The sequence below is a fragment of the Monopterus albus genome, unplaced genomic scaffold (assembly GCF_001952655.1).
Source record: "Monopterus albus unplaced genomic scaffold, M_albus_1.0 scaffold80.1, whole genome shotgun sequence".
Classification (NCBI taxonomy): Eukaryota; Metazoa; Chordata; class Actinopteri; order Synbranchiformes; family Synbranchidae; genus Monopterus; species Monopterus albus.
Window position 1 is genome coordinate 627,913 of NW_018127960.1, and position 21,577 is coordinate 649,489.

General features: G+C 41.4%; 1 protein-coding gene across 4 annotated transcripts in view; it reads left to right on the forward strand.

The window, feature by feature from the left end:
• LOC109963813 (attractin-like protein 1) overlaps window positions 1–21,577 on the forward strand; it is a 175,376-nt gene that overhangs the window by 92,391 nt on the left and 61,408 nt on the right. For all 4 annotated transcript variants that reach the window (XM_020606673.1, XM_020606675.1, XM_020606676.1 and 1 more), the window contains one exon: window positions 5,370–5,448. In XM_020606673.1, the coding sequence (XP_020462329.1) occupies window positions 5,370–5,448 (79 nt within the window). The remainder of the gene's footprint in view (window positions 1–5,369; window positions 5,449–21,577) is intronic.

Sequence of the window (21,577 nt, forward strand, 5' to 3'; positions counted from 1 at the left end):
CTCTAGCATCTCAAAGACCATGAGCCAGACTGAAGTATGTTTTCTGTTTGTTTGTGACTCTGATGAAATGAGCCTTCAAACTGGAGCTATTTAAAATGGCCCACAGCAGAAATGCAAGGCTGTTCACATCCTGTTGTTTGTGTAGTTGTCCTGTTTGTCCTTCTGAACCAGGACATTGTTTGATAGTATGAAGGCGTAATTCAGGCTAAAGCAAACAAATATTTGAATCTTTTAGAATAATTCCTGTTTCATCATGACTTTCACCCACATCGAGTCCGTTAAAACAGACAGACAAAGCGGTCCATTTTGTGGCCTGGCTCGCGGACGTTTGTGTTACAGCGCACAGTTGTGCAGACAGACAGTGGATGTAATGAGAGATGGATGAAGTCTGTTGTCTTCAGGCAAGATTCTGCCACTCAGCTATGACACTGGACAAATATGTGTTTGTCTGTGTGTATTCATCTGTGTGAGTGTGTTCACGTTGCTTCCTGTGTATAAGTCCGCCTCATTGTATGTTCCTGCTTGTGTGTGTCAGTGTGCACCCATGTGAGGAAGTGTGGCATTTTTGTGCCCAGGGTCAGCTTCCGGACATCAGCGACCTTTAGGCTAGCGTACATGGATGATGTCATCAGCAGGGGACAGTGTCAGGTTTTGCTTGGAGTGTTTGGCGTTGTGTTTCTGCCTTTGTGTTAGTCACTGCTGAGTCACTCTCTCTCTCCAGACTCTTGGTGAGAAAAGGTTACGTGTTACAATTACAGGACTTTTTAAAAATGTGTTACCCATGTTATATCATGTAATGTGTGTAGAAAACATACAGGTCATTATATAATAGTAGCTTTGCCAAATTGAAAAAGGCTCAATTAAAAAGATTTGTTTTCATTTTTAGTTAAACCTCCATTGATCAATAGTTTTATTAATAATAATACAAAATAAAACAAATTGGTGTAATCTATGTAACTGACAGTGACAAACCCACCAGAATTATTACCGGCCGTTTAGTCTCAACTGTTGTGCCCAGGTTTGTTGACATCTTTGCTGCCCTGGTCAGCCTAAACAAAACTGTACGCTGTCTGTGCAGCACAAAGCAGCAGACGGGCACAATTAGGAACTAGCTGATGTTGAACAAGCAGCTAAAGAGCCAGATAAGGTTTTCAGGGTTTGGTAGAGACCAAAACAGGACTTATTTATTATGAAACTGTAGTGGGAACATGTTGGACGAGGCTATGACCTAACTCATTCATCAATGATGCAGCTTCAAGAAAAAATATGTATAGAAGTAAAAGTAGGTTTGGTCCTGTAGGAAATGTCAGTCTTACAGCATAAAACCCTGTAAATGTTTATGACTATGTCTAGTTTACACTCACAACTGCTGACAGGAAGTTCTGAGTTAAGTTCCAACAGTTTTCAGATGAATGTAGTGGTCAAACATTTCAGCTCCACAAAAGATCGAAGTAAAAGGAAACACAGTACCTTCAGGATTTGTTTATCTGTGTATATGTACATGCTGTAGGCTGAGTCTGCATTTTTTAGGTATCTGAAATGAACAGAACAAATATAAGAGCAGAAAGTAAAAAGATAAAAGCTAAATATAATTTTATTGCTGCCATCATTCATTTTAAGCATTAATACAATGTTGTAATGCCCCACAGGACAATCATTGTCTACATTAGGCAGTTTTTATCATATCTGGCCCAGCAGCTCAAAGGTTTTACTCCCTGTTCCTCTCTGACAAGCTGTAGAATCTCCTCTTCATCTTCCTCCTCCTCATGTATTGGTTCTGATCCCTAAAGGAAGGAGAGAAAAAGGAAAATGGTCATAATTAAACAGCATTAATGTCGCCACTTTGCACAGTCCCTAATGTTAATTGGAGAGACTACAGTTCAGCTTTGTCCAGTTACTCCCAGCGTTTGCTAGCTGGATTAACAATCAGTTTCTCTCTCCATTTCCTCCTGCTTTCCCAAAATAGTGGAGAGAAACTACAGTGAGTGGCTCCTGAGAGTCCCCGCGCTCATCCATTGCTACAAACATTCACCTCCACGAGGGTTCTCTGCAGAGGTTTCGTCTGCTTGTTCAAATACATTTTATTTCTGTGCTGTATCAAGTTCCAGACTTCCTGCATTTATATAAACATCTGCAAACACAAAGCCACAGGCAGTTACACAGAGGAGCAGAAGGGACGTGCAGGTTATGGCTAAACTCACATCTACAGCCTTCAGCCTGTTGTTCAGGTTTTCAAGCCTATTTCTTCAAAAGCAGCACATGTGTCTTTAATTCCTGAGTGGACCCTCCACTTGAACACACCTGCTGTTTGGTGTTTATACGTAAGTTTGTGATTCAGAATTCTCCAATTTATGGCAGCTTTCTTCACTGTGCAGTCTGCAGAGCTCATGGCAGCCTCGATCTCTAGACCTCAACTTGGCGGCGTGTAGCTTTAGACAAGGAAAGTCCAGTTTGAAGAAAATGAAAAGATTTTTTTAAGATGTATCAGAGACACAGGCATTTTTTAGGTAAATATTAGAAATATGGCATTCACATAATCAGCACTGAGCACACATGTAGTTCAGTGGGCAATGCAGCACTTTGCTGGATGATGTGACATTTCCTGGCACGAGGTTCAACTTGTTCTCCAGACAACTTTGTATTTCTTTTTTTTTTACCAGAGCCGTCTCCTTCTGCAGCTCAGTCGTACAGTTGGTCTGAGCACAGTCCTTAGTTGACTAGTATATAATTTTAAGACACTTTGCAAAACTTTGTAGCCTTGCTGTGATGTGTCAGATTGTAAAGAGAAGCTTTAACTGAGAATGAAGAGTTGACTCTGGGCTTCTCAACTGAAATCTGAATCATCTGTTTTCAGCCCTACAGAGTGGGTTTATTAGGGTCTAGACATGGAAAGTAACCATCTGGTTCACACACTCCAGCGTACTTAACTGACATGCTTCTCCTTTGTTCAAATGAATTGCACAGTGCTAAAATAATCAAATTAGTAAAAAAAAAAAGAAAACATTATCAGGGTAACAACAGATAAGTTGACTTTCCAGTGTTGAACATGCTACAGCAGAGACCCTCCAGCTTTCTTCTGGCTCGAGGCCTCAGTGCAGATCGTCTCTCCACTGAGAGTCGATTTGCTGCTTGTGCAGATGGAAGCTGTTTCCGATTGTGCGTTATATGTGGCTCATGTTCAACGAATAGCTTATTGATTTTTTTTCTCTCTGCTCGCTGGAGTTCAGATGTTTTGCTGTGCTTGTGTGTGTGTGTGTGTGCGATATGTACCGTGCTTTTGTACTGTTTGTCTGTTTAAACCAAGGCACACAAGTTACAAGAGCGTGAACACATCCTCAAGCACAATCACACAATCATTTACGCACTCCCATGGACCCAGACTCATTCCTACCCACATTCCATGGTTGTTTAATCAGTTCCATTGTTATTACCTGTGGTTGAACAGGCTTAAACCTCAACCTATCAGGAGGTTCAGTGGCGTGTTAACAAACTCCTGCCCCTGCTCCCTCCGCTGTCCTCTCTAATGCCTCGGTAATAGTGACAATTAGGTACTCCGCTCCACTGGTTAGACGGCTAAGCTCGGGCCCTGTGGCCCATTAATGGCGAGCTGAGGTAATACAGACTGAATGAGGAATCTTGGGCCTGATTGGATTTGAATCCCTGCCAGTGGGAGGAATTTGCTTGTTTGTAGGAATGAAAATCATTGCAGGAGAGTTACTGGCTGTATTTGTCTTAACTGTAATTGTTCAGCAGAATGTCGTGGACGTCTGGACGTATCCGATGTCAGTAGGATACTGGCACAAGAGAGAGAAGCTATTTTGAGAAACTAATTTGGAATTATTCTTCTACAACTAATAATGTTTATTTACACTGCACTCACAAAAACAAAAGAGCTTTCCAACAGACAGGCATCTGTATGTCAGGACAGTACAAATATAGAAGCCAATTAAATGTTCAAGTCTGTTGGATGAAAAGTTGTCATTTCACTGAAAAGTCCACCGTGGGAGTCTTGACACCGGATGGTTTTTATCCAGCAGCAGCAATGAGCATTTTGTCCTCAGCAGCCGAGGGGATTTCCTGGTGGTGATGTGTCTGAATGTAGCTGAGAGGTCGGCTGTGGACCGGAGAGGCCACGGCTGCAGCCCGATCACCACACGGGGTCTGAAAATGTCATGCTCATTACAGCAATAATACCCTTTACAATGCTGTCATCCCCACATCGAGACACATCGCACACACACACAGACACACACACACACACACACAAAGATGAAGAGGAGGATTGTGTCAGAGCTGCTGTCCTCAGCAGTTTCTCACTGACTTCCTGTTGTGAAGTCTTGGGTTGTGCTTGTTTTGAGCTCTTGTTAGAAGTTCAGCTTGAGAGAGGAGCTTTGTGTTAGTCCAGATAACTTTGGCCCCCAGACACTGGCTGTGTGTGTGTATCTGTGAGTAACATGAGACCCTGCTACAGAGCTCTGTGTTGCTCGTTGCCCTCTTGCTGCCTTTAACTGTCCTAAAATCCCCAGCTGTTTGCGGTCACTGCGGTTTTGTATCTTGCTACAAATTTCTCTCTCCCATGTCCAGAAATGAGCTGGAGGCCAATAAATTAGTTTGACACTGCTCTAGGAGTGTACTGTGTGAGATTTTTTTTCTTTCCTTTGTACATGGCAGAAACCTAAATGAGTACTACACATATGAAATGTCTATTATTAAAGTTAGTAATATTTGCAGACACTGCACAATGAGTAGAGTTAAGTAATATGTTGTCTTCTGTTGTATTTTGTGCTATGTTGCAGCGTTGCTCTGCTTTACCACAGCATGAGAATGGTCAAAAATTAAATGGGGTGCAGCAAAATACATATTCACAAGGTTTCAACACTAACAAATCTGTTATCTTTCCTCTCTTTCTCAGTTACAAAGAACAGTGTTCAAAGCATTCAGACAGCAGCTTCTCATTTTCAGTCTCTGCCTCACAAACATCCCTGGTGGTAGTTCAGGCCAGATGTCACTTTTAATTCCATGACTGTTGTGTAGTTAAAGTTCTGTCTGCAGCCATTATGTGTTGACTGTAACATCTCTACATGGTTACTAGTGGACTGAGTGTTCCTGCAGCTCAGACTGATCTGTCTTGTCTCTACCAGATCTCATCACATCAACTTAAGCCACAAATTTCAGTCACCTTCTCCAAGTAAAAAAGGTTTTGAAACAAGACCTTTAGTAATTGGTTCAAGTAGACGCTGACATATAAGCTGTGTAAAACTCAGTAGTATCAGATCGTACTCGGTATCGATGTTAATGAATGGGACACGCACTTCTAAGGAATCACTGATTTGTGACTGACTAATCCTCTGCTCCTCTGTTCTCTTTAGCTGTTTCCTGTCTCTCTTACTGGTCGCTGCTGTGGTTTGGAAAATCAAACAGACCTGCTGGGCCTCACGACAAAGAGAGGTAGGACACGTCTTCATCTTGGTTAAGGTTATGTGTGTGCATGTAGAATGTGTTTCAATATGTCACAATGTTACAGTGTCTGTATCCATATACTGTATTTGCATGCAGTACATGCAGAGTATTGTAAAGTTTGTGCCTCACTTTGCTACATGCACGCACATGCAGAGTATTGTAAAGCTGTTTGTGCCTCACTTTGCTACATGCACGGTGAGCTAGGTGCAGTTATCACATAGAGGACTAAAGTAAATAGATTTCCACATTTGTGAAGAGTCAGCCAATGTCACAAGTCCTGGAAAAAAAAACTGCTTAATGAGCATCGTCATGACAATAAACAAGGCCGATCCCCTTTATCAGTGGTCCTTGTGAACCAGTTAACTCAGACCAGGTGATGCTAAATGAAGAGGAATGGAGTGATACATCACTAAAATCCTCAAAAGATGCAACATCATATTTACTCCTGACCCTCCCACACACAACACACAAAAACACAATTTACATCCCAAATCAAATTAACCAGTTCCACTTTTTGACTTGCTGTGGGGTCTGTTCTCATTCATTAATAACCCATGATCTCTTTCTCACTTGTTTAGTGTTTTACCAGTGTTTTCTGTCATCGGGGAGGAATCTGTGTTATTAGAAGCAGCGATGATAATAGTCTGCTGTTATTGGTGCAATCCATGCATGTTCCACAGGGAGCTATTGTGCTTAAATACACGTGTTGGTTTCTGGTTCCTTCCCCCACCCTGCTGCTGTTCTGCCATTATGCAGAAAACACTGCTGCTCTCATGTGCAAATTAACATTCAGTATTTAAATGTTGGTGACGCGTTGTTGCTTTAATAGTCTTTCAAATGAAGTGACTTCAATTAGAAGGATTTGTAGTCTGATTGAAACTTTACCATTCTCACTGGGAGATGTTTAAGTCGCTGAAGTGTTGTTGCCATCGTCTGGTATAAGACATATACAGTTAAAGCAGTAGTCCACAGGATTAGTTATACTGTAAATGGACTTTACAGATTTTTACAGAATAATGTCTAGATTTCAGTTGAAGCACATTGGTTTTGACTAACTCTAGTGATAAACCTATGGTTCGAAAGCTGCCAGCAACAGACAGACAAAGATAGTAACCAGTTGGGTAGTAGAAGATGTAGCAGCTAAAGAGCCAGACATTGTTCTCCACTGTTGGTGAAGACCAAAAAGAGACAGACTATTGTTAACCCATCAGGTGGCTAGAGGCACAGCTCCAAAGGAACACTAATGTTGATTTGTGAACAGAGCTGATTCTTGTGTTTGCATCCTTTTTTTTTTTTACCCCTGAACATTTTTTCAGTTCTTTGAGTTGTGCACACGGCTGTACAGTTTACAGGTTGGCATGTATTTCCTGCACAGTGATTGATATATGTGATGCATGTTTAGCCACCTGTGACCCGACTAGCACGTTGTTTGTTTAGCCCTGTTTCCCCAGTGTGAGCAGCGGTGTAGCAGGTGCTGACAGGCCGACCGACACTTAGCTACATTATTCATGAGAGCTGGTCTCATATCACAGCAGAGCTGCAGTGCTGCATTACCCAGACTCCCTGCTATTTCTCTGGCTCTGTCTTTCTTTGTATCAGTCTTCCCTTTTTCTTCCTGGGGGATGTTTTTTTTTATCATCTCTCCCTTCGATAACAGAGGATCTAATAAATGAAGCCCTTTAGTTTTAATGGATGAGTCCTCACTCTGGCGATTGAACTTTTTTCCCATTATCATCTACAGTTAATGTTGTATTAGCAATAAAGTCGGTTACTTTTTTCACCTCATAATTAATTCATTTAGCCTGGCACAAAGGAAGCAAATCAAAAGTGTGATCCTTCACTTTAGCGTCGCTCGAGCAGTGGCTGAAAGACAAAAGAAAACACTAGATAGATTTTACTGGGCAATGGTACTCATCCAATCTGAGACGGAGGCGGTGACATTTCAAAAGATTACTTAATTTTCTTCTCCAGTTGTTACATAACAAGAAACCCTTTCTAGATTCATTCTTTAGCTACTTTAAAAATGTCATGACTGAAACCAGCTGCAGTAAGCAGGTGAGCTATGGTACAAATCGGACTATGTTAATGAGCCAAGTGTGTGCAGAGAAGCCCTTTGACTACAGAAGAACAAGAAGACCACAGAAGACAAGTCTAATGTCATCGTGTCATCTGTGCTGTAAAGCCAGTTTGTCCTGGTTGAGGAACAAACTGAGGAAGATACAGGGTTGAGAAGAAGACGATGCTGCTAAGTGTTATGAATTCAGATTTTTGTGTAATTGAATATTTTAAGTCTGGGCATCTTTGCTTAGACTGCTGCCCCCGTGACCCGGTCCTGGATAAGTGGAGGAAAATGGATGGATGGATGATTATTTTAAAACTTTACAAATAGTCTTTCTGACTCTGTGTACCTGTGTTTTTTGTGTGTAGGAGAATTAGTAGTGAGTGACCTACTGTCTAAGCCATCAAAGAGCCATCCCAGTATGAGATCTGATCTTCCTGTGTGTCAGCAGGATCACAGTGTGTGAGATGTGGGCAGCGACTCAGTATGGATGATTTTTTTCCCCTACTCAGCTGCATATATTTATAGCTTTACATTATAATGTGGTCTCAGTAATAGATGTGCCTGCAGCTGCTTCAAAGCCAAGGCTGTATAAAAGTTAGTGTTCAATTTAAAAACATCAATACAATGTCACGGTGGTCTGTGGTCTCTTTTGGGGCAAAGTCTCTCGCTTCAGGGTTGTGTCACATTTAGACTGAGAACCCACCTGCTCTGATCACTGGGGTTTACAGCTGTGCTGAGGCACAATGATGTAAAACTATTACAGTGTCTGTTCGCTCAGGTTGCCATGTTGGAGTCGCTCTTTCCAGTTTTCCTGCAGTGTGGAAGGATCATCTGTTCGCTGATCCCTCTCTGCTCTGCTCTCCAGAGAACAGCTCTAGTCAGAAAGCACAGCAGAAGGTGAAAATGGGATTTCTTCACTGTTAATTATGGATCACAACAGCCAGAAGACTACTCAAGAACCTGGGTATTAATAGAGCTGCAGCTTTATGTTAATTGCTTTTTTCTCATACTTTTTCTTATTAGCAACGATTTTTGGATTTGAGATCAAACAATCAAGAGCTACTTTGAAATTCTAATGGAACAGAGGCAGGCTGCGCAGGATGTCTCTGGTTTTCCTAACAGGGCTGCTCCTGAAGAGTGTGAGTCAGTGAGTGTGTGTATAACTGCCTTTGTAAGAACCAGCTTGAGTTTTTATGAGTGAGAATCCTTTGGCCTGTCCTTCACAGGCCAGTTTGAGAGCTCAGGTTAGACTCAGGTTTAGGTCAGGGTCAGGGTGGGGGCTGGCATTCAGCTGTGATGGTTGAGCTTAATGCTAGAGAATGCCTTACAGTCTGTCAGTGAGTGTCCTGACAAACACATATTGTGTGTGCATGTGTAGAGTGAGGTGGCATTTGAAATCAGCTAAAGCTGTCTCTCAATCAGATAAACAAGTCAAAGACAAATGAAAAGCTAGAAAGGCAGCAGGACTGAGGTCCTCTCCTCCCTTTTGACTTGATTTTTCACCACTCTCTGCTTCCCTGCGTTAAATCTCTCACATCAAATTACTAATTAAATATTAAAACATAACTTTTATGGTCTTGTTTTATTAAGCTGTATGAATATTTGCATAATAGAGCTTCAGTAGTAATAGTACTAAACCTTAAAGGTACTTTGTAAAGTAAGCTACTTGATTAGGCTAATTTAACAACTGAGTATTGAATATTTTTATTTTAAGACTTTAGACTTTTTTTTCTGATCTGAAAAATTATGCAAAAAATGTGTGATCCCATCCAAACCGTTCAAAATCAATCCCTGGGCCTTTAACATGGATGAACAGTGGATGTCCAGTGTTATGCTTTAAAGTCAAGTCAAAATAGAAGAAATGTAAAGTTGAAATATATTCTGATAAAGATAATAATAATAACAATAAAGAAAGAAGCATACATAGAATAATATATAGAATTACTGCACAGAAACTCACTGAATTGTAAAGAAAAAAGACCCCAGTTTAATAATTAATCATTAGAATCCATTAGTAATGCCTCTAAAAAAAGTCAATGGCTGCCATGTTCTTCTCATTTGCCACTTCATCGATGATAAACACACTAAAACCTCTCTCGGGCTTCTGTCCATCTGTCTCTCTATAAAACTTTGTTTTTCTCTGTTTGTTTATTCATCTGGTCGCTGGAGCGTTTTTCAATTCACATCCCAGACAGATGTTGCCAAACATCTGTCCTGACAAGTTGCCTAAAGACTTCTCAGTACTTTTCAGCGCAGCCGGCTTCATCCTGGCCCTCCCGAGGACAGACAGGCCTCACTCTGGGCTGATTACACTGATCTGTATGGCGTCTCCTGTTAACTGACTGCACCCCCCCGACCTCTGTGTCTATTACAGGAGCTGCCCCTCGTACATCAGCTTGATTAAATTAGATGTTTTCACTCCTTTTGCATGAGGCAATTAACATACTGTGTCATTTTTCTCCTACACTCATTAAGGAATTACACTCGAAGATACTCCGCTCTGAAAACAGGAGGGTGAAAACACAGAGCATAATGAAGAGAGCTTGATTAGAATTTAAGTTTTAAGGCTGTTTTGTTTGTGCAGAACTTGTCAGCACTGTTTTATACCCAATAAACTGGCTGGAGGAGCTCATTATTCTACTATAAATTGGTTTCTGAGTTCTCGTACAGTCTAATTTCAACTGCTGCATGATGAGTAAAGGTGCTGAAGTTCATCTAAATGACAAGATTGTGTCACAATTACAGAATTATTGAACCAAAGCTATTTATTAAACATTAAGTAGGTAATACTGAACATCTGAAATGTTAATACAATTTTGAATGACGTTACAATGTGATTATACTGCTTCAGTGGCTTTTTATTTTCAAAATAAAGGCTGTGGCTTCTTCCATTAAAACTGAGAAGAAGGTTCCCACAGTTCTGCAGTCTCGGTCCTTGGCTGCCACACACTCCAGTCTGCAGCTGGAGAGATTGGCCTGTCTGGTCTGGTGGATGCCAAATCACTTGTGTGCACGTGTGTTGTTGTGTGTGTGTGTATTGGTGCTGTACACTATGGCTGTCCGTGTGTCCCTTATCTAACTGGCATTATTAATCGAGGTGGCAGATTAGTAGAAGAGCTTTGGCCAAGCTTGGCTGGATGTGTGTGTGTGGCTGCTGTGTATATGACTCCAACGGATGAGACAGGAGCGAGCACATGCACACTCACACACCACAACAAGCCATCATGCTGCCTGTGCTTTAACGTCTGACCACAAAGAGCGGTCTTCCCTACAGTCCATTAACAAACGGGCCAAACACAGGGTGTAAAATAGTTGTCTGCCTGGGCATGATGGTTGTGAGAGCCACAGTGTTTGTCATCGTTTACTTCATAATGATAGATGGTTAACATCTGCCAGGAGGCTTGATTAAAACCATGCATGAGAAAGAGGTTGTTATGGTGTACGTGGGCTTCTGGCTCCACATCAGGTTTGGACTGAAGGCTTTTCTTAGCTCCTGGCCTGAGACTGGTTTAAAGTCAGGCTCAGGCCAAATTCTCAAGCCTGACGGACGATAGAGCAGCAATGTAATGGTGGATAGTTTATTCTCTGTCCATCTCAAGTGAGCACATTTGAGGTCACTCAATCACATTCTGAAAATAACATTCTGACATTTTCAGTGTTGAAATGCTAAAGAAAAGTTTGACCTTTTAAAGGTATTTTTGTAGACGGCTTAGTGATCACAAGCTACTGCATTAAAAACTATGTGCATTAGTGGCCATAGTCTCATAATTGTTCTAACAGTGCAAACATAAGATGAACTGGGATGTCAGGTTTATGTATGTTCCCTCCGCCAGTCTGTCCGGTATGTACCTGCAGTACATCATCATGGTTAGATTGTGATTGTGAGCACGTAACATGCTGACATTGGCATTTAGCTCAACACTCAGATGCACTGAGATCATGACTGGAGTCTCTTAGGTTTGTCAGAGTATACAGTAGAGTATAGTGATAGTGCAATTGAATGTTTCCATTATCAACTTCTCAGTTAGGCAACATAAAAGTTCACAAAGCCCTAATGTAAGTGTGACCTTATAAAACCTAAACCAGATGTTTACATTGAACTGCATGGGAACCCATTTCTACCATGTTGGAAAATATTACTGATGAACAAAGAGGAAGAAACATGCCCATCCAGGGACTTGATATCAAAACATTCTTACTATGTTTGAAGCAGAAAGTATTGTTTTAATTCCTATAGACATCTGTTTCAGGTGATACTGTCATCTCACATTACACACAACAACAAGCAGAGTTCACTTCAGGTTTGTAGCTGTAAAAATCTCTCATGATATAAAAAACTATATGATTTTCCTTTTAACACCTGAGATGAATAACTGTGATGACTAATTACAATCAGAGAAAAGTAATCAAAAAGATAATGATCATTTAAGCAATACACACACACACACACACACACACAGAGGCTGCTCTTTGCACACAACCAATTCCTGAAAGCTTATCTGCATTTATATGTGGCATGGTAAGTATTCACATGGCGTGAGTGTACACACAGTTATATGTGACAGACATGACAAACAGGCTGACAGAGATGAAAACAGTCTCCTCAGTAGTATTCTCCAACAGTCCACCTGTTCTTTTTACCCTCTCGTTGAGAATCCAAACTCTAAAAACATGAGATATGGTCAATGTTAATGATGCTTCGCTGCTATCAGTGCAGCCCAGGTGACCGCTGTCACCATCAGAGATCCAGATTAGGTTGAAGGTGGCAGCGTTCACAGAGGAATTCAGCGGCACCACACAGCCACCGGCACACTTCAAAAACACCAAAATAAGAGAGACAGGAGCAGGGTGGTGAGAGGGGGGGTGTTTGAGGGACACAACAAGGACATCTCCCCGCAGCCATATGGTGGCTGAGATGCTTTTATACAGTTGTGCTTGTCTGCCTGTTCTGTTTAGGATTTTTAGCAGGAAGCGCCGCAGGCCAGCCGTCTGTACTAATATATCTTCCTCCCTCTCCCTTTTCACCGCCTCTCTCTCTGCTTCTGCTGCTGTCCTACACATCTGCTTACAGTTGTCACTGTGACTGATGGCCAGTATTGACTCGAGGTGGGAGTGGGTGGTCAAACTTTTATTTAGCACATTTGAACCAGTGACTTGACTCCTGGACCTGTACCCCACTGGCTGTTTGTCCTGTATGTGTGTTTGTGTGTCTACATGTGAGTAGAATCAATGAGTCTCTGTCAGCTTGTTTTCCTGAATGTGTAGACTGAATACGGTTGCTACTGTACATGTACTGGTTCGCTGCTGAAATCGTACAGAGGTTCTCACAGTATGTTTAGAGTCATTGTCTTTCTGGAGAGTGAAGCTCCATCCCAGTCTCAAATTTTTGGCAGACTGAAACAGGAGGTGCCCCATAATGAGTGCCATTGGTCTGTCGTTCATCCCCACCGATGAAAAGGATCCCTGTGGTGTGATGCTGCCACCACCGCGCTTCACTGTGTTCTCAAGGTGGTGGGAAGTGTTGGGGGGGGGTGTCACATGTAGCATTTCCCAGAAAGTTCAGTGTTAGTCTGATCTGACCAGAGAACCTTCTCCCATGTGTTTGTGGAGTCTCTGACTCTAGCAGAAACACTATTCATGGATGGGTTGAAAATCATTAAGGCAGTGTTTCCTTATGAAAGCTGGTGCGCTCTGAACACAGGATTCAGTAAACGCCATAACTGAAAGCCACATGAGTATGTGACCGTCCCTATGTATGTTAGAGCCAGTGTGGTGGCACAGTTTTAATCTCAAAAGGTGATGATATGTGGAAGGTGCTGCGGACTTTAAAACATTTGATATTTGTACTCACACCGTGTTGTAGACCAGTGGTGGTGTTGCTATGGATCATTTGTAACACTTGCACACAAATTCACCATGTGGTAGTAGAGTTATCTTAGCTGACATTGTGCTCTACATGTAGAAGATTGTGCATGGATCAAAAATAAACCACTGAAGAGTGTTTTGAATTTAAATAGTGCAGATGCTGCCGGTGCAGTTCAGCTCAGAATCTTAAAGCTCCATCTCTGCATTCAGTGTGGGTGTGTGAGCTCTTGAATGTGTTGCTAAACATATCTTTGTACTAACATAATCCTTGTCATAGCATAAGCCAGTGGACAATGATGATTGTAATCCTGCTCTACACACACACACAGTGGCACTTCTGCAGTGAACTTTGAATACACTCTGTGGATGACAGCTCTGACATACGCCTTACTAAATTTTACATATGGATTTTAAAATGACTGGAGACTAAATACAGGAGGGTCTCTGCATCAGAATACTGAAAGCCTCCTCCCCACAATGGTAATGCTGTGTTTGTTTACCTGGAAATTACCAACACATTCTCAGTAAAGTTTAATATCACTTTCAGATCACAATAAAAGTCATCTCAGGACACTTTACAAAGGCAGGTCTAGATCTTACTGTTATCACTGTTATTGTAGAGGAAAACCCAACAAACCCCCCTTGAGCAGCACTTGGCGACAGGGGGGAGAAAAAAATTCTATTTAATGGAAGAAACCTCCAACTTTGTATGATTGTTTCTTCCAAATTTGAACTTTGTAGGTGTTTTTAAAGTTTGACTGTATTAAAATACCAGTAGTTTGAGTGTAAAGAACAGAAATATTTTGGCAACACTTCTTAAAATTTGACCTTGGCTTTGGTACATTTTATTTTTCATGTCTTCGACATTGTTTATGAATAAAGCACAAAGCAGATGATTCATCTTTTCTCCCTTACAGCAGCAAAGAGTATTCCTTGTAGTGTCACAACATCCTCCACCACTGAAGTTTTTTAGGTACTTTTTAAAATGATCTTTTTAAGGAAATACAGAGCACATACATGTATCTATGGTAATTAGACAAAACAGGCTCAATTTTAGACTTTGTTACTGTCAGTTCTGTTTAAAAACCTGTAACAATGGACCAAACTGAACATGCAGCTTATTCCTCAAGTGCAGAATAGTCTCAGTCCAATTAACTGCTTGCACAAGAAATTCATCCAGGATTGAGACTGGTGCTGTTACAGTGATGCCGATTTGTTTAGGAGGCAGATTAAACTGAATCTCTACTGAACCAAAGTTCATTTCACTTACCTGAACAAATACTGTATCAGGGAACTCTGTTGTTTTAGAATGAGCAGAAGCCAAGTGGCTTGTGGGGATTAAATGAAACACTTTACACCCATAAAACACTGATGAAGGTGCGTCCATAGAGAGAAGGGTTTGTATACCACAGTGAAGTCTGTGTGTAAAATGTTTTGCTGATGCCAGGGAGCGTAACCTGTTGTAGTCAAGAGCAAACATCAGACTTCCCCATAATCACATCTCAGCTTTTATCTTTCAAAAGTATGACTTTACAGTAAGAATAAGTAAATATCCACCCATCCATCCTACATAACTTAAAGCATATAACACATAAAGCCATCTAAATGCTGTCAGGGCTGGGAACCAACAGCCAATGTAAAAAGATAAGTCTTTAGGTTTAAAAAGTGCCATGTTGCTAACAGAGTGAATATCAAGTGGTAAACGGTTCCACAGTTTTGGAGCAGCCACCACAAAAGCACCATCACCCCATCACTTACACCTAGACCTGGGGACTTCTAGTAGAAGCTGGCTGGATGACCTGAGCACATAAGAATAAAGGTTCTGTTAAATAAAGAGGGCAACGCCGTTTGAAGCTTTAAAAAACAATCATTAAAGTTCAGAACCAATTCTAAAACAATGAAGGGAAAGAACAGGGGTTCTATGTTTGGCTGTTAGTTAAACTGTTATGTAAAGGTTGTCAGTGTTAAAATGCTCTCTGACTAATTTTTGATTTCCAGATGATGACTAGACATATAGCAGTCCACACTCGGCCGGTGCTGATCGTCCACTGTCCACAGTGGAGGAACTCTCTGTGCTTGTGTGAGCGTCATTATCACACTCTTTTCACTGAAGATCATAATGATGTTCATTTATGCTGCTTCCACTATGTGGCTGCTAGAGTAAACGTTGTATTCTGTGCTGTGTGACCTGTTCAGAGAGCTACTGAATGAGGTATCATTTCTTTCTATTGTTACTCTCGGTCCACTGTCTGTGTTCATGAGGCGTCCTCCTGAGACCTTTTGCAGGACAAAAGAGAGATTTGCATTCTTATTTCTCAGCTGAGGCTTTCTTTTGTAGCCTCGGGCAAACACACAAAACAGCAAGATGTATAGGTGAACAGTATCTGAGACCTGGTCCTTATAAAAAGTTTAACATCTGAGCTGAAACTCTCCCATCTGGGTATCTGCCCCACCACCTGCTTGTGTGCACACATTTGTTTCCTATATTCTTTCATAAAACCTCTCATCCTCATCTTCTGAGTGCATCCATGTTTATAGTCACAGAAAACTGTCGCTTTACTCAGAAGTACTTTTATTTTTAACCTTGGCCCTGTGCACTCACATCATGGACAGCCAGCAGTAACAGTACCAGAGAGTCCACTACTGATTTCACTGATGCACACAACACAACTGAGAAGAGATAATGATCTAGACATGTTTCACATGTGCTGTTCAGTCATCTGTTTCACTGGGCAACTTTTTTCTTTAACTAATCTTTTAAACATCTTCCCCGCACACGTAGTTTAATACAACTATGGCTCTTCTCAAATGACAACTTTAACCTTACCTCACCTCCACAGCTGAGTTGTGTTTTTATATTTTTGACCAGGTCAGAGGTTCCCAGATCAGTCAACATGATATTCTCTGTGCAAATAGGCAAAGCAGACTGGAGCCACAATCAGCTGATAGTATAGTGTAATAAAATGAACACGTCATTTACCAAGTGAAAAAAGTGGATCAGTAATATCTTACTGTGAGACCTGACTGGCTATAAAAGCCACACATGGTGTTGACACAGTAAACAGAGGGCACTGGAGTCTGACGTTAATGACGAGCGAGCACGGAGGCTGAAGAGTCAACACATCGAACTCTCAGCGATAAAACACAAACAGTGTCTATGACAACCTGCAGCCTGGCAACGAACACCTGACTACACATACGCACAACTATTGTCACATTATTTGGATCATTTTTTATCAAATATTAATATTATTTCAATGTAGGCTTTGCTCTGTGTACAAACTGTGATCTAACTAAATCTGTCCCTGAACGGTGAGCAGGGAACAGCAGAGAGAAATCCACCAGCGTTGATCTGTGAAGAAAATGTCACAAGCAGCTTAACCTTTGAACACATTTGGACATTAGTTAGTAGTGCTGAAGGTTTGAAGGCACAACCATTTGTACTGTGCTTTGACAGTGTGTTTGTAAGGTATTTTGGTGCAAATGGGAAAGTGTGGCAGCACAGGAACAAAGCTTTGGTTGATGCTCAGGACAGTTTGTTTCTGCCACACTCCCTACATACATCCTGCACTAATCAGCACTGATGTGTATTAATGTATGCAGAGATGTTTAGAAACTGCAAAGCAGCGTCGAACACCAACACAGGTTTCAGCTTGTATACATGTGTCTGTGGAGTCATTTCTTGTTGTAACCTGGTTCTTCCTGTTCATGGTTCCAGTGGACCAGCATACAGTAGGGACCTGGCTCCTCTGTTCCAGGGCTGTGGGGAGCCCCACCAGGCTATGCACAGGTTGCTAGTTTATTAAAGACAACACACGTAGACAGGATGGCGCATTTTCTCCTACAGACAATTTGAAGTGTCTACCACACGCTACCTCCATGTCTTTAGACTGAGGGAAGATATCAGTACCTAGATGAAGTCATGTGATCATATGCCAGTAGAAATGTTATGGACAAGGCCTGTGTGAAACATGTTCTGACTTCAACTTGAATTTCAAAGCTGTGACCAATGAGCTGGGATTTTAAAAACTTTCTAAATGTACCCGCAGTTGTTCGCTCTAGGGAGGTGTTGCACCCATCTCGGAGCTCCTGCCCAGCTCGTGGCCAGGTCGGAGCACAGTTCTCCTGCTCGTCTGTAATGGCACTGAGCTTCTTTCTGTCTGAGTGATTGGTTCAGTAATGTGGGCAGAGTGCTGTGGTGGCAGGGTAATTGGCCATGATTTAAAAACCCTCTGAGGGCTTAAGTAGGAATGCAGTTTGGCAAATTAATGGTTGTTAATCGAATATGTGTGAATGGTTTATAATATGGCAGAAAAAGACTCCACTGAGGACTTTAATAGAGATCAGAGGGACTTTTGACTCTTATTTAAATGACTAATAGTTGTGATAGACTGCAGAGGAGTGTGCAAACTAAAATCCTGACAAGTCAGATGACAGATTTTTTGGTTTTCATTTCCTTTGGTTTCTTAACATAAAACCAGAAATTGTCCTCTGTGATAACTTCTCTAAACCATGAAAACTCCAAATCCATGTGCAACTTCAGCTGCTTTTGAGGGAACCTGAAACAGACGAGGCGGTTACACCACCCTCTCCCTCTCGGCTTTTCGTTAGTTGTGTGTATTCACCTGCTGTATATGCTTTTGTGATGTAGCTCAGTGTGATGACAGCGCCTTTGGCCTTTGAGGTCCAGTATAGTTGTTCTTGGCTTGGGAGCCACTGTGATGGGGAGGATTGTCTCTTCCAGAGTCCTCCCACTGGGACTCGGATCCTTTCCCACTGCTGAGCCTGTCTCTTGATGTTTGAGGCTCTACTGGTGGACTTTTTCACCTGGTGTTATGCCCAGAGGAGTGAGCCTGGATGTTTTAAATGGAAACAGATGTACCAAATGATGGTAAATACTGTACAACACCATGGAGGTCTGACACGGTGTCCTGCCTGTGACCGCTTTTACTTGTTTTAACTCCAAATGTGTGTGAGGTTTGCCCCTTCTGCCTGAACAAAACGTCTTTTATTGTTTCTTGAACAGGGGGAGACTGACTCCTCTGTTCCAGTTTTTACAGAGGCTTTTTAGTGAATTTGGAGAATTTTTCTAGTGATAAATTTTTTGTCTTTGGTTATAAATACTTCAGGAAGGTTAGTGAAAGAGGTTTCTGCTGGGCTGAGCCACGACGGCTACATCAGCAGAAGAAACAGGCTGACTGACTATGAACTACAATGTACTGTTGTGGTGCTTGAGACTGGTCTCGTCTCAGATTCACTCTGGTCTTGACTCGGTCTTGGTGTAGCTGGTCTCATACAATGATTTGACTGCACCTGCTGTGCTGTTCTTTATTGTTGTTTACTTTTGTTGTGTGAATGTTGGCTCAGCTGATTTGTGTTTGTATGAGATGAGATAACTTAATTCATGGTTTTTAGAACTTAAAATGCTTTCTTTCACGCTCTCTCGCTCTCTCGTGCTTTCTGAGGTCCCTCCTTTTGTCCTGTAAGTACAGATGTTCCCTCATGTTTGATCACAGTTAAAATGTCTTCACCAAGCTTGGCAGCATGGGTCGGCAGCTGATGAGTCCTCTGAGACCGCAGCCTAACAGCACTTAACTATAGGCACTGTGTAAGCACAGCCGTCTCCCAGATTAACTGTAAAACCAGCAGAGCTACATCACAGTGTGGCTTCTGGAGCATTAATCCATTAATACCTCAAACAGGGTGTCAGGTCACAAAAGATCTACAGCTGTGCTGTCTTACTTCATGTCTGGATCGTCCCGCTTTTTGTTTGTGGATGTCAGCATCTGATTGTTTCTGCTTGTGGAGATGAAGAGCACGTAAAGAGTGTCACTCTGCAGAGTAGTGGAGAAGGCTCCAGGGGTGAAAAGCCACTACAATCAAGCAGACAGAGATGACATTAACCCCCCATAGGTAGGCAGGCCTGTGTGTGTGTGTTTTCCGATCAAGTTAAACTGTCCTCATCCATCGGTTTCTGCATCATTAGCTCAAATAGAGAAGGCCGTGTTTCATTTGTGGCATGTGTTTGTGTGTTTATTCGTATGTCTGTGTTCATGCGGGTGTGTCAGTTATTTGAATGGTTTCTGACAAACGCTCTTTTAATCAAACACTTGAGTTTCTTCTTTCTTTAATTATGTGAGACTTAATGATGCATGAGCTTTGTTGTCTTCATTAAAACACAAACACTCTTCCTGCTCACTCCTCTCTCTCTCTCTCTCTGAAGTTGAACTATTTAAACTTTTAGAAGGTGTTTAATAGAGTAATGTGGAGGTAAAGAGAGAGAGCGAGAGTAAGAACATGAGAGGGGGAGGACAAAGAGCTGAGAGAAACAGAACAAGTGCTTTTGACCAACTTTGGTTCTGAGTTTTACTTTTAATGAATTTTAAGATATTGACACAACCTGTTTACACAGAGTCCTGTATACTTCCAAACACACATCCAAACACTTTATTTCTGCAGGTTTCAGACAGAACAATATTAAAAGCAAAGAAAGCAGGTGGGTAACATGGAGGAAAAGACGTTGGTGAGAGAGGGAGACAGTAAAATGATGAGAGGACAGCACAGAAATGAAGAGAGAGTAAGTGTGTAGACAACAGCGCCTGCCTGTGTGATTAATGAGAGCCCGAAGGAGCTCGAGCATCCTCATGAAAGCGCCTCTAAGAGAAACTTTATATGGTGTCACTATAGACCAGGTATGTTTTAAATACATTAAAACTCAAAGTGAAACAAGGCTTCCCAGCATCGTAATGGTCGGTTGTTTTTTAGCCTGTTTGCACTGGTAAGTGATTCATCATCCTGTTAAAATGGGCCATAAAGGAAACAAATGTCCACAGGGTTCACATGGTTTCTCACCCTGCTGTAATATTCAGGCCCTGCAGTAAAATTCATTTATCACCTAGCAGGCTGTTAAAAGTTGTTTTTTTTTTTTTTTTTTATGTGCGTGTTCGCTTCGCTTGAGTTCAATACGGTATTTTTTGTCAAATGCACATGTGCGTGAGATGAAAATCGTCAACTACATCCACACACATGTCTCCAAGAAATCAAGCACAGGTACTTGGTTTTGATACAAGGAGCTTTCATCAGGGTGTCTCACAGTTTCTCTGCTAACATGTGAAACATGCACAAACATTGTTTTGACATTCATTTGATGCAGGCAACAGTGAAAACCCAGATTTATTGGGTGGCATAAATAAAGAGTACCCATCTCCTGAGAACTGCTTGTGTCCAGTGAACACACCAGCATCACTGAGCCTGGTACAACAGTTAGAACTTTTAACCAGGTACTTTTTGCTTTTGTGCACAAAACCTTATGCAGCTGTTACCATAGAGACATTATGATTACAGATTGGTTTTATTTTTAAAACAGCAATGTTCAAGTCCCAGATTTTATAATTATTGATGGTATTGGGTAATCATTTATTATTTATAGTTATCTCTTCCTTAGTTCCTTAAATATGTGTCTTGTTTTGTTTTGCTTGTTGTTGCATGGCTGCTCTAACAGTACAATGTTGCCCTGGGGTTAATGGTCAGTTTGCTACGTAGCTCTCAGTATGTTAAACTAATCACTGCAGTGAGTTGCCTGCTGCATCTCTGCAAGGTCATGTCTCTAGTGTGTGGAAATGAAGGAGATCAGAAACAGTGTCGAAGCTAGAACACCAGTCATAAGAGACAGTATGTCCACTGTTTATACTGTACAGATAAATTCATGCAAAGTGCAGCAGCGAGCCCACGCTTTCTGCCCAGAGTCTCTGAGAGCTCAAACAGATTTTTGCTGTTGTTTTATGGGTAAATCAGCATTTGAGTGCATATCAGCACGTCCATATTAGCTTGTCTGTGAAATTACTACAGAAATGCTGATTGTTGATTAGTTCACTGATGCATGATTTGAGAGTTTAGTGATGAGGAGGCTGATTTGTTTCAGACACTTTCAAAATGTTTTTCTCTGTTCTTGAATCAGGCTCTTCTGAATATCTTTCAATAAATGAATCCACTGAGCTAATGAGGATATACAGCAACACACAAGTTCCAGATCAGCTTGACAAAAAAATAAATAAAGACAGTAAAAAGGTTAAGTAACATGACAAAAGAAATGAGAGCTGTTAACATCCAGAGATTGTTAGCATAGCTTCATATAGAAATGGTACTAAGATGTAATTATCCACATGTCACAGTGTATGAGAGGTTTGTAAA